The following is a 12,511-nucleotide window of genomic DNA, read 5'->3' as shown; positions in this document are numbered from 1 at the left end:
AAACATATATATAATAAAGGAGAGTAGAGAGAATACGAATTGTCATAAGCTCATTTACCTCTACCCGACTACAGTTGATTGCTATTTTCCTAGAACAGAATAAGCTGCAAGCAAGATAGCTACTTTTGGCCCTAAAGCTACCAAGGATAAATGAAGGCAGTGTGGAAATCTAAGCACACTTTTGTTGCAGACACGTGGTAGTTGTAGTCAGTTATATTTGAATAAACAAAGAGAAAGTAAGAAAGAAAGAAAGAAAAAAAAGGCAAGAGGGAGAGAGAGAGATGGAGGATGTTGTTAATTTTTTTATTAAAAATTCGTACTAGTTTCTATTTCTGTGTAGAAAAAGGAAAATTGATGTTAACTTCTTTAATAGAATGTGTAATTTGATACTTTGCGATAGTTTCAAGTACACATTGATACAGGTAAAAGTGAATGCAATTTGATATAAATATAAAAATGTAAAAAGTGTTTAAGATATTACTATTTAAGTGTTCAACTGACATGCATCCCTTCTCCATCAGTAACATGTGTGTTTGTGCGTTGGTGTTCAGTGTGTGTGTGGATGTGGATGTGTCTGTGTCTGTGTCTGTGTGTAATGTATGTGCGCATGCATGTATGACCTGCATCCCTTCAACACCGCTGATGCCAACTCCAATATCAGCCTCTTGAAGCATGCCGACATCGTTTGCCCCATCACCAATTGCTAGTGTTGTAGCTTTTCTCGATTTCACCATTCTTGTAACCTGCATGCCCTCTACAATTTTATTAGATCATTTTGGTGTTAAGTATAAAAGGATAAACTAACTTCACTACAACCAGAAGAGTCCAACACCAGAAATAACACTTACAAGTGCTTTCTGTTTGGGTGAAGTGCGGCAACATATAACAGACGAACAACTGAGTGCAAGCTCCAAAAACTCTTTATCTAGCTCCTTGCCCAAAGCAAAATCCAAGGACTTGCCATCAATAATCAAACCAAATTGGATTGGACCCCCTTCTGTGTTAACTTGGGATTTTCCATCCATTATCTGCTTTTTCACACTTCCAAGAGAAGCCTGATATAGAAATGATTTTAGAACCTCCTTTAAAGGAAAGAAGTATTAAAATGTCAAATTTAGAATTGTAAACCTTCACTATGGCCTCCTTATCTCTTTGTTTCTCCAAGGCTTCAATATGTGGTAAATCTAGGGTGATCAGGATCTGTTTCATGTCTTGTCTTAATAGACTGCATGCATACCTGTAGGTGAAACTACAGTTAGAAAAACTACAAAGGAGAAAAGAAAAGTGAAGGAATTTAGTCACAATTTTTACCATACCCAATATTTATTCCAGTTTCTACTTTATCACCAGTTAGGACCCATATTCTTATCCCAGCCTTCGCAAGCTTGTCAATACACTCTGGAACCTGTGAAGTGGTAGTTCAAACCATAAACAAGGCCCCCAAAACAGCATTTTCTATCAAATATACTCTCCTTTTTGTTCTTACAAAAAATATTTAAATTCTTTATATCAGATTAGCACCACAGACATTTTTCCAACATTTGGCAAATATCAAAGAAAGCAACAAAAACCACACGTTAGTACAAGGTAGGGTTAGGCTAAGGAGAGGTCCGAAGACCTGAACTTCTTCCAGCAAATAATAGCTACTTTCCAGAAGCATATAAAACATCTTATGCATTTAATACTGACCCCCTTTTGTAGTTTGTCCTCAACAGCTGTAGCACCAAGAAGAACCAAGTCCTTTTCAATCTTATTGGCAAGTGCATCCACTGATGTATCTCGATTAGCATCTACAGAAGTTTTGGCCTCCAAAAACTCCTCTTCCCATTTCCTATATTCATACTCATCAAGTTCCCGATATGCAATTACCAAAACTCGTAAACCTTCCTCAGCATATTTCTTGATATGTTCTTTAGTCTCAGCCTCAAATTGCTGGTTCTGTTCTGAAAGTCTCTCAAACATTACACTGAATGCATAAAGATAAATGAAAATTTGATATCAATGGGCCCATTTCACAGCTTCATAAATTTTATAAATGAGTTCCATGGATCAAGAGTCTAACCTGTCTGCACCCTTGCAAAGAAGCAGCAACTTACTCTCTCCATTCTCCATTGTCCGAACAATGACAGACATTCTTTTGCGAGAACTACTGAACTCTAAGACATGAAGAAGTTCATATTCTCTGGAAATAAGAATTGAATCACAAGGATACACAAAAGGAACAAAGAATAAGAGACATCTTTATAAGACAAGGAATACAATACGTTAATTTTTTAAAAGTAGATTTCAATAATGAATATCCACATCAGGTTAGGATTGACGATCAGAAAAGGTATTTTGACAACCAAAACCGAGCCCCCGAGGGAAGGATTCTTCAGAATGGGTAGAAGAGAGCACTTTTAGTGCTCACTATCCAACAAAAGAAAAAATATATGATTCATATTTTTTACTGTAATACTGTTAAAGATTTTCTAGGAGGAAAAAACTTAAATTTTCATTAACTCCCAAATTGACAGTTTAGTGTGTATTTAAATAGATTTACATATAAACTAATCTCATAAAACATAATATACCACTAACCACACGATATTTAAAAGATAAATATGAACCAAGTCTAATTAAAAAATAAACTCTCACTAACTATATAATATTTAAAAAATAAACATGAACCAATTCTAATTAAAAGATAAAACCTATTTGACTACAAACTAACAAATAAACTAAATTATAATTTCTATATTAATTTTTAACACTCTCTCCAATTGTAGAAATTATAAGCACCAAATTTGTCTTTTGGAATCCCTCTCTTCGATATATTTTTTTTAATTTTCATATTTTGGAACATTTTTCTTTGATTGTTGATACACTTCTCACCATTCTCCAATTATTGATACATTTCTCACCAAATTTACTATTAATTCTCTTGAATTTTTATTCATTATAACTCTTTAGTTGAGCTGCAATTGAATGGAGTGGCAATGGTGGGAGTTCACCATTATTTTCAACCACATCTCACAAATCAAATGATTGTAGATATGTTTGCATTTTCACAATGCATAGTTGATAATTTTTCTCTGTGAAAATAAAAGGTGAAACAAAAAAAAAGTGTTTGAGGTCATATTTAATAAAAGAAACTTGTTTTTTCTCTATATTTTTTTTCTTATAAACTCATGACCAAGAAAGACTCCGATACCTTTTGTTGGAAATTTTCTAGGTGAAGAAAACTTGAATTTCTATTAACTCCTAAATCGACAACTTAGTGTCCCTTTAAATAAGTTTACATATAAACTAATCTTCTAAAGATAAGCTACTACTAACTACATAATATCTAAAAGATAAATATGAATAAAGTTTAGTTAAAAGATAAACTCTCGTTAACTACATAATATTTAAAAGATAAATATGGACAAGTCTAATTAGAAAATAAACCCTATTTGACTACAAACTAATAAATAAAATAAATTATAATTTCTACATTAACCTTTAACAAATACATGTCTCTGATATTTGCCCTAAAGAGAGCACTTTTAATGTGAAAAAGGACCTCAATTGGGGGTGTGTCAATACCAACATCTTTTATGGGGTCGAAGAGACCCAAGCATTCTTCACATGGGTGGAAGAGAACATTTCTAATGCCAAGAAAAACCTCAGTTATTCACACCCCGAAGTGGTAATACCTCTCCCGTATTACAGTTTTAAATACAAAACTTCTATACTATCTAAAGAAACAACCCTTGTATTTCCTTTTTACCTTTTTTCAGTTCCTGTAACTCGTGTATATCCATTTCTTGTCCTCATTCCTCCCATGCAAAATTTCTCTTTATTATTTTCTTTGTTGGCTGTCTAGCCTTTCCACTATCCTCATGGACATCTGGTTTTTACAATATATATCCATAGTAGCTTCCCCTTCAAAACTAGGATAATTGCAACTTCCTTTACAAGCCTTATCACCTAGATGATAGTGATGCAAATATTTCTAGCCATAATTAAAGACAGTCATGCAAGATATTAACATCCATATCCAGACTAACTAGGTGTGAACATATGTCTAACCACAAAGGAAACCCCGCTTAGATGAAACAAAGTAAATTAACTCAAATACTCAACAAGCCTAAGTCAAACAACTAGGAATCAACATATACACTCCTTCGTTTAGTCAGGTATTTCAAAAATACTTTATTTCTGATTGCAGACAAATAAATCAAAAAAGATTGTTCCATAAAAGCTTACTTGATTTCCTTTGAGCCAGTCTGCTGATCTGGTTCCCTCAGTAGGATTCTTGTTTGTGTCCTTTTAAAGAACTCGAAGCCAAGCTCTCTAGCAGCTACGACAAAGGCTGCTTCATCCGGTGATTCAGCTTCATAAGAAATTTCATCACATATTTCTGCAAGAGATATTATTACTGTATGGCAAAGTGCTAATACTTGAAAGAATCTCCTTATGATATCTGAATGAGGTTGATTAACCCACTGCCCATTCATTATGCGTTCATCATGGAAGTTGAATCCTTTAAATGACTTCCTTGACCCAATAGTACAAGAACCATCAACTTCATGTTTTCTACCCATTCTAATTAGGGCCCTTTCCACTTCTGTGATTCCACGGCCATAAGCAAAACCAGCAATTGAACATTTGACAAACTCCATGGAGTTGCAAGTCAGAGTGCCTGTTTTGTCAGACAGAATAGTATCAACCTGACCAAGTTCCTCATTCAGATTAGAAGTTCTTGCATGTGCAGGCTTGTCTGTTTCCTCCCAATACATATACTGATCTTGGTTGATAAAAATGCTCTGTAAAACCTTTACCATCTCTATGGAAACATATAATGATATTGGTATCAGGTATCCATACAACATAAGGCCTGTCAAGAAATGGAAGAACGCAGCTAGCGATGCTCTTTTGGGGTCGTAAAAGATAGTTGCATCATCTGGTCGAAGATACCACCTTTTGTATTTTCCATCAGTAATATCTTGCTTAGTTTGAATTCCAAAAAGTAAAGATCCAGTGAAAGATATCAAAAATAGAGCACAGAAAAGGATATATACAACCTTATCCATTTTTCTTTCAATCTTACTCCTCTTTGAAGGAGGATCAGTAGCATTCTGCATCACTTTGGTGTCATGTCCTGTGAATATTACAACACCATAAATATACTCTGTGTTCTTCAACTTGGAATCCCTTAGAAGAATTTGCTGAGGAGAAAGTGGGTATTGTTTCCCATTATAGTACATTGTTCCAACAAAAGAATAGAGATGTTCATTTGGATCCTCACACTTGACTACCTCTTTAAATCTCTGAAATGATTCTTCATCACGTAGAACCGCTGTCTCCTCTAAGGAATGCTTCAATTTTAGGTTGGTTTCTCCATCAAGATTCATCGTCTCAACATAACAAACCCCATCCTCATAGTTTGATGAGAGCAGAAGCAGGTCGGCAGGAAAATATTCATTCTTATACACCTTGACAAGGTCACCAACTCTGACGTTCTTCCATTTTGTCTCAGTGAAGGTATAATTTCTGTACACCATAACCTTTCGATTATTGGCCTCTATGTCCTGAAACAATTGAAGCTTATCCATGACTTCTACAGAAATTATGTCTGAAGGAAATAAAAAAGCATGAAATCTAAGGCAGAGAAAAAAAAACTCACTTAGATTACTGCAAAAGAAAGAATCTTTCATGAAGAAAGACAATATTAAAACCAAATTACGTGTAAACCTTACGAATCTAACACAACTAATATATGTATTTACATGTCCAGAAACAATAGACAGCCATTGCGTCAACAAAATCTGAAAATGTTAGATCCATACAATTAAGATGGGAAAATCCAAAGTCCACCAAAGCAAGAAAAAAAAAAGAAAAGTAAATCTAACATTTTTTGGAGTCATTAAAGAAGAGGTAGCTCAACTGCCTAAACTATTGCAACAGAGAGAAGCATTAGGACGAATACTAATAGAATGACCAAACTCTACACCCAGTAAAAGAATATATCGGCGGAAAATTCACCAATCAACATATGGAACAACACATGCATGACTTGATAAAAATGGGGATGCATTTTATTTTACCTAAATGTCTTTCACTTTCTTTATGTTGTTTTTATCTAGCAGTTCCGACACCATATACTGCAAAATGGATTGATAGTAATACATCTTTTCAGAATTGGTTCATTGAATATGGAATTGTTTAAGGTTCATTCCAAATTATGAAAACAAATTTATGAAAAATCACGGATAATAACAATAACTGTGACCATTAACGTACAAGGTTGATTATATTTTGGAAATAGTGGATACTTGCACCCCATAAAAGTACCTAGGAAAAAGTTGCGGCTCCTCCATTTTTCAAGTGGCATTAATTGATTTAAAAAAAATATATATATATTATGTATACATAATTTTAATAAAAATATAATTTTAAGAATATGTTGTGGTAAATTTGACCCCATTAACAATATGCTTGACCCATTAATCATAATAAAAGGTTATTCTGACCCATAATAATGTAGAAAAATAATTTTAGCTTTATAAATTAGTAACTCTGGCCCTATCAATTAAATTAAGTGAGAACTTTACCATTGCTGACAATAAAAAATGAGCTTAAGCCATAATGATATAAATAATCTTAATCGCGTTAGCTTTTTTCTTTTCGTACTCTGTTAACCACATACTAAAGCTCTGTAATAAACTCACAGACTTAACTATACATTCAAAAAAAGTCATGGACTCAACTAATATCAGGGTTGAATCACCTCTCAAAAAAAATTTCAGGGTTAAATCGCATTGAGGTAATAAATATATAGCATGTTCCAAACCACAATTTCAGTCTACCATCATCTATCAGGCCCTTAGGACATTAGATTTTGCGTCATTTGTATAGTGTTAGATAGTTGGAACCAATGCAGAACTCAAGCAATTAGATATCCAACCTCAACACTGAAGCCACTGGAATGCAACTTAAAGAGAAGAGACAGAGCAAGCAATACGAAAGCATGATGTTGGACCACACAAAAGAAGTTGAAATCTTCGTACCTGTTTTCTTCTTCTCCAATCTTCCACGCCTTCCTTGGCCATGGTAGCTCCAATCACCACAATCAAAGGAACAAGAATACTAGGTGCAGAATAGGGCGCCAGTGGGCTAAACGAGACACAGGCTACAACAAGAAAATATATGTTGGCAACCCTCCTAAACTGCTCAGACAGAGACTTGGGAATAAAATTAGCTGCCGTATATTTCGTTGTGGATACATAATTTCCCCTATAGTTGAGCTGAATAGCTTCAGGGTTGTCTGGATCATTACAATATACCACCCTCGAGTAGCCTTTCTGACCAATTCGAGCATGATCTTCTCCTGATGAATGCCGAAAGCACACTCCTAAACTGAATAACTTCCTGAACAGTATTCCCCTCAATTTCTCTCTCGGCATTTTCACACTATATCCAAAATGGATATTTTCTCTTCACCAAGAAAGACATTAAAAAAAAAGAAGAAAAATATATAGAAATCAAGTTCCGCTCACTGTACCACGTGCATTTTCTAGTTCACACCAAACATATTCAACATTGACAAACTGTGAGTTCCCCAACAAACACACCACCAGCGAAGAACTGAACATTCAAAAAAATATGAACAAAACTTTTAAATGAAATTCAAGTTAATATCTTGACGAGAGCGTGATTCGTTAACCGCATTAGCTCTCAGCTAAGATTTCCGCACATCAAACGCGTAAAGGAGCACGAAATCCAGATAATTTTGAATATATAAGAGAAAAGAAGAGCACGTGCTGCTATCAATAAAATGTAAAAACCCTAGAATGCTTGCTCTCCCGAGACTTCCTTACTTCGCTAACAAGTTCCAGAGATCTCTTTCTTGCAGTTTCAGCTTAAATCTAGAGAGAGAGACGGACAGACAGAGACAGAGAGAGTGAGAAAGCGAAGTTTTGTGGGAGAAGCAGCAGTTAAGCTTTTTGCCGCTTTTATGAGCTAAAATATTCAACGAGCGAGGATAAAATAGACGGCCTAGCAAACAACAGGTGCCGTACGATCTAGGGAAGATGACGTCAGCATTTTTGACACGTGATGGATTTTTAGCATTACACGTGGAAGAAGCCCCCTAGAACACCGTCGATAACTCCGTGGATTTGTGTTACCTCGTGCTACGTTAGCACTACTAAGTGTGCTTCTGTGATCTTTCTTCTACTTTAATTTCTACATTTATTTTCTTTAAATCGATGAAAATAGGTAATTGTCATACTTACAGTACAAAATATTAAAGGCTTCTTCAAGGATTCTTTTGTTGAAATATAATTCAAACATATATTACATACAATGTAGGAAAGATTTAAAATTTTTAAATTATATTACAACATGTAATAAATTTTAAATTTTATTTTTTATTAAAGATAATGTTTTAAAATATAACTGTAATTTTATATTTGTCTCAACTTGCAGACATGTAAATTCAATTAGAACAATGTGTATTGACATAAGTGCATTATCAAAAACTCCAAACTAAAGCTTGGGTTGAAACAATAGCAAATTAACTCAATTGTTCTTTATCAGCTCGAACTAAATTCCACTTATAATATACATTGTTAACCTTTAATCATGTCTAAATTCAATATATCTTATGTCTCTCAAAAATAATTCAACAAATCATGATTAATTTGAAGTTCCTGAAGAAAGTTATAGCAAATTTAACAATAATCCTCAAATTATTTCGGTTTCAAGGATAAAAGCATTTAATTAATAGTTAAAATTCTTTCAGAATCACTTTTTCTAGAGAAACTCTTCCCTTCATAACTCCAACATAGTGTACAATATCTATCTTGATTAAGTAATGGAGCAGAAAAAGAAAAATAAAACATAAGTAGCTTATGACTCATCCTAATGGCATCACATAAACCTATACCACTCTTTAACTAAAGATGTGAGATATGCATGATTTACACTTATAGAAACCTAATGAAAACCTAATGAATAGGGGATATTCAAACAAAGGAACTAAGTCCATAGCATCTCCTATCAACAAATTCACTTCATTTAAAGAGAAAGCCTTAAATAATATCAAAGAAAAAATAGTTTTTAAGTCTTCCTCCATCATGATGCACATGATCCCCATATCAATTCCCACTTCTAATTTATACAATATTTGGAGTGGCATTTGATCTATTTTTACAAATACTTCAATATCAAAATATAGTGTCAGAACTTGTCTGACTCTCGCAATAATTAATACATATAAATCCCTTAGTTGGAAGAGACCTTTTTCGAGAAGACATGTGTCGCACTTTATCATTGCTAACCATCATTTATGTGGAATTTTTGTGTTCATGTGACTATCCTTATAAAACAATGCATGTACTATGTAACATACATAACTAGAATCTAATTTTTTGTGATTGAGTATATTTCACTCCCATCTTAATTTTTTATGATTAAAATTTGGCAAGGTTCCTATTGAATGTTGGAGGAAGAAGACAAAGGCTTAACTGAGTAGTCACACAAAAGAGGCAGAAATCGACTACAAGATGAGGATTCATCTTTAACTTAAGGTATTCTCAAATGGAGTGAAAAAAAGAGCAACTAAAGATATTAAAAGAGAGGGGAAGAATAGAGAAACAATAGAGAAATAGAGGATAGGAGGACAAACAGCGAGAGAAAATAGAAAATAGAAAATAGAAGATAAAGAGAGAGTTAATGGAGCTTCACAAGTTAAAAAAACTGTTGTTAGACCAAAGAAGAAAAGAAAATAAAGAAAGAAAATAAAATCAAAATTGCAAAGAGCTTTCCAATTGAGGAGAATGTCTCTTGATTAATATTCTTCCTAATCTCAAACATGACATATTTAGTTTATGTTTTACAGACTTTGTTTATTTCAATTATTATGTCTCATAAAGTTGGTTTATTTAAAGTAGTACTATGTTTGGTTTGATTAAATAGTAGGATTTTTCTTGATGAATGATGTTAGAGTATGTGAATTCTCAATGTAAGTGTTTTGCTTACAAAGCTTAACAGATGAATGGCTTTCGAGTTGTTAAGATTTTACATGTCTAATGGCATATTGCTTTTTGGGAGTTTAGAACATTATGAGGAATAGAGATGGTAAGTAACCACTTGCTCTAAGTCACACCATTATTCTTGGGTGGACTTGGTTGGTTTTACTTGGTTTTCATGCAAAAAAAAAAAATGAAAGTCTCCACATACAATTTGATCATTTATCTTGTCCTAGTAAGTGTCATACGTTTTTTAGTGTGAATAGGCTTTCTATAGTGTTGCTTTTGCAAGTAGTGTTGCATTGTAGTTTTGTACATTATAACAATTACATATAGGTGGGTGATGTCTTGTATATCAATATGAATATGATTTCAAGATGCTATTTAAATATTAAAATATGTCATATGATTGTGGTACTATTTCATTATTTTTGGATAAATTTATTGTGAAATTTGTATGTGCTTTCGATATTTAAGGTTATGTTGCTGCCAAGGTTCATATGAGGTATGGTGAAGACAGCTAAAACATATGTAATTTTTTTCATTTGATTTATGTATGGTGTTCAGTAACGATGGGATCATTCTTAAGCAATTTACTCATTTAGATTTATTATAATAATTAATTATTTGATTTATGTCGATTTAAAGCTTTGATTGATATGTAAAGCATATGAGAAACTGAGTTGAATAATGGAGCTAGAGTATGTTTGTTTGGAGAGAAATTAATCACATGTATATTGATGATATATATGAAGAATAATCAATGGGTCTCAAGAAGGGAAGTTAGGAGTGCATTCAAGGCAACTATATACATGGAGTTGTGTAATTAATGATGGCCATAAGATTGCATTTAGTCCACAAACTACTACGTACGCCTTAATTTATTGTTATATATTAAATTCGCATGTCATTAGTTACGTATATTATGTATGCAATATTAATTCAACTTAATGCCTTGCTCCATAATAAACAAATTTCAATTTTTTACAACTATATATGGTGATAACATTTTGTCTCGTGGCTCACTCAATATCATAAAAAGTAGGTCATTGATAATACTTATAATTTTGCTGATTTTCACTAAAAAAAATATAATCAGTGACAAAATTCATAGCAAATATATATTAAAATAATTAGGATATTATTTGTCAAAAATATTAAATACTATTAGTAACAAATTATTTATTATTTTACTTTCTTCTGTTGTCATGTCATAAAAAGTAGGTCATTAATAATAGTTATGACTACTTTTAAAATATAATAATAAAAAAAAGATATATCCAGTAAAAAATTTTAAATCTCATTAATAACAAATTATTTGCATTACTATTTTCTTCTATTGTTACATATATTTAAATAGTATATTTGTGACACATATTTTATCATTAAAATATATCATTACAAAACATGCCGTTGTTAGTAAAATTTATTAAACAATTTATGACCAAATTTTGCTCATTATCAAGCAATCAATTAATGACATAATTATTATGACAAAAGCCCTTCGTATGGTAGTGTTTACACAAAAGCAGACATGTATATGTATATATATGTATATTTAGATACTAATTCTCTTCTCTCTTCCCTTATATATATATATATATATATACATGTATTTATGCGTATTTAAACTTAGCTATTTTAGTAGTTCCTGCAGTTTTCTCAATTATTCAGTACGCATTCAAGGAGAGACTTAGTTTTTGTAGATTAAATAACCACTAGTTCAATAATTTCTCTAGAACACAACAACTACCAATAAGGTATGTATGATTTGAGCAATATGGAGGTTGAATAATTATACATTTTTGAAATAACTATAAATTATGATATGTAATCTTGATGATGATATCACTAATTTGAGTTGTGAAAATTATATTTTAATTAATATCAATTCAGGCATTCATAATAATTTGAATCTTTTTTTTAAGTTTTGATAATAAATCATTTAAGTGTACAAATTTATTGGGTTGTCATCATTTGGCTGCTGCTATTCTCCTCTCCTTCCCCATATCCATTATCCTCCTTTCTCTTTGTTGATATGGCTTGAATTTTAGAAATATTTTTATATTTATCAAAATGGATATTTTTATTTATATCTTGAAAATATTTTTTTTTATCATGAAAAATATTTGATGTATATCTTAAAGAGTTTTTATCGAAGAAAAACTCTAATAGTCTCTCTATGCATAGGCTTGATAACTTATTGGTGATGTACTCTCAAATTACCATAATGAAAATTTTTTTTGTCAGTATTCTCTGTAAATGTAGACATACTGTTGAATCACGTTAAATCTTGTGTGTTCTTTTCTATCTGCTTTATTTTGTTGTGATTATGTGCAGTTTAAGTATTAATTTTCCCACCAAGTGGTATCAGAGCTCAAGTTTGAGAGAGAATCAGAACAAACAACATATCTGAAGGCAAAGAAGACCGCATCTATGTTGGCTATACCCAAGTTGACCATATCTACCTAATTGCGGCGATGATGGTTTAAATCGATTGCGATGGCATTTAA

The 12,511-nt window shown here is 32.3% G+C and overlaps 1 protein-coding gene across 12 annotated transcripts in view; it reads right to left on the bottom strand.

The window, feature by feature from the left end:
- LOC110825159 (ATPase E1-E2 type family protein / haloacid dehalogenase-like hydrolase family protein) overlaps window positions 1-7,991 on the bottom strand; it is a 29,816-nt gene extending 21,825 nt beyond the window's left edge. For 7 of the 12 annotated variants that reach the window (XR_015819208.1, XM_088220212.1, XM_088220217.1 and 4 more), the window contains exons 1-8: window positions 7,035-7,991; window positions 4,231-5,555; window positions 2,063-2,182; window positions 1,690-1,966; window positions 1,317-1,405; window positions 1,129-1,237; window positions 849-1,055; window positions 621-743 (exon numbers count right to left, since the gene is read on the bottom strand). Coding sequence is in view for 11 of the 12 variants with exons in the window: in XM_088220212.1 (XP_088076338.1) it covers window positions 621-743; window positions 849-1,055; window positions 1,129-1,237; window positions 1,317-1,405; window positions 1,690-1,966; window positions 2,063-2,182; window positions 4,231-5,555; window positions 7,035-7,430 (2,646 nt within the window). In the remaining variant the exon portion in view is untranslated. Of the gene's footprint in view, window positions 1-620; window positions 744-848; window positions 1,056-1,128; window positions 1,238-1,316; window positions 1,406-1,689; window positions 1,967-2,062; window positions 2,183-4,230; window positions 5,556-6,071; window positions 6,095-7,034 lie in introns of those variants that run through there. The other 5 variants (XM_088220183.1, XM_088220191.1, XM_088220195.1 and 2 more) reach the window with 2 other exon arrangements.
- Window positions 7,992-12,511: the final 4,520 nt, after the last annotated feature.

This window comes from Carica papaya, chromosome 1 (genome assembly GCF_054855325.1).
Source record: "Carica papaya isolate Zhongbai chromosome 1, ASM5485532v1, whole genome shotgun sequence".
Taxonomy (NCBI): Eukaryota; Viridiplantae; Streptophyta; class Magnoliopsida; order Brassicales; family Caricaceae; genus Carica; species Carica papaya.
This window is presented reverse-complemented; position numbering and strand designations above follow the sequence as displayed.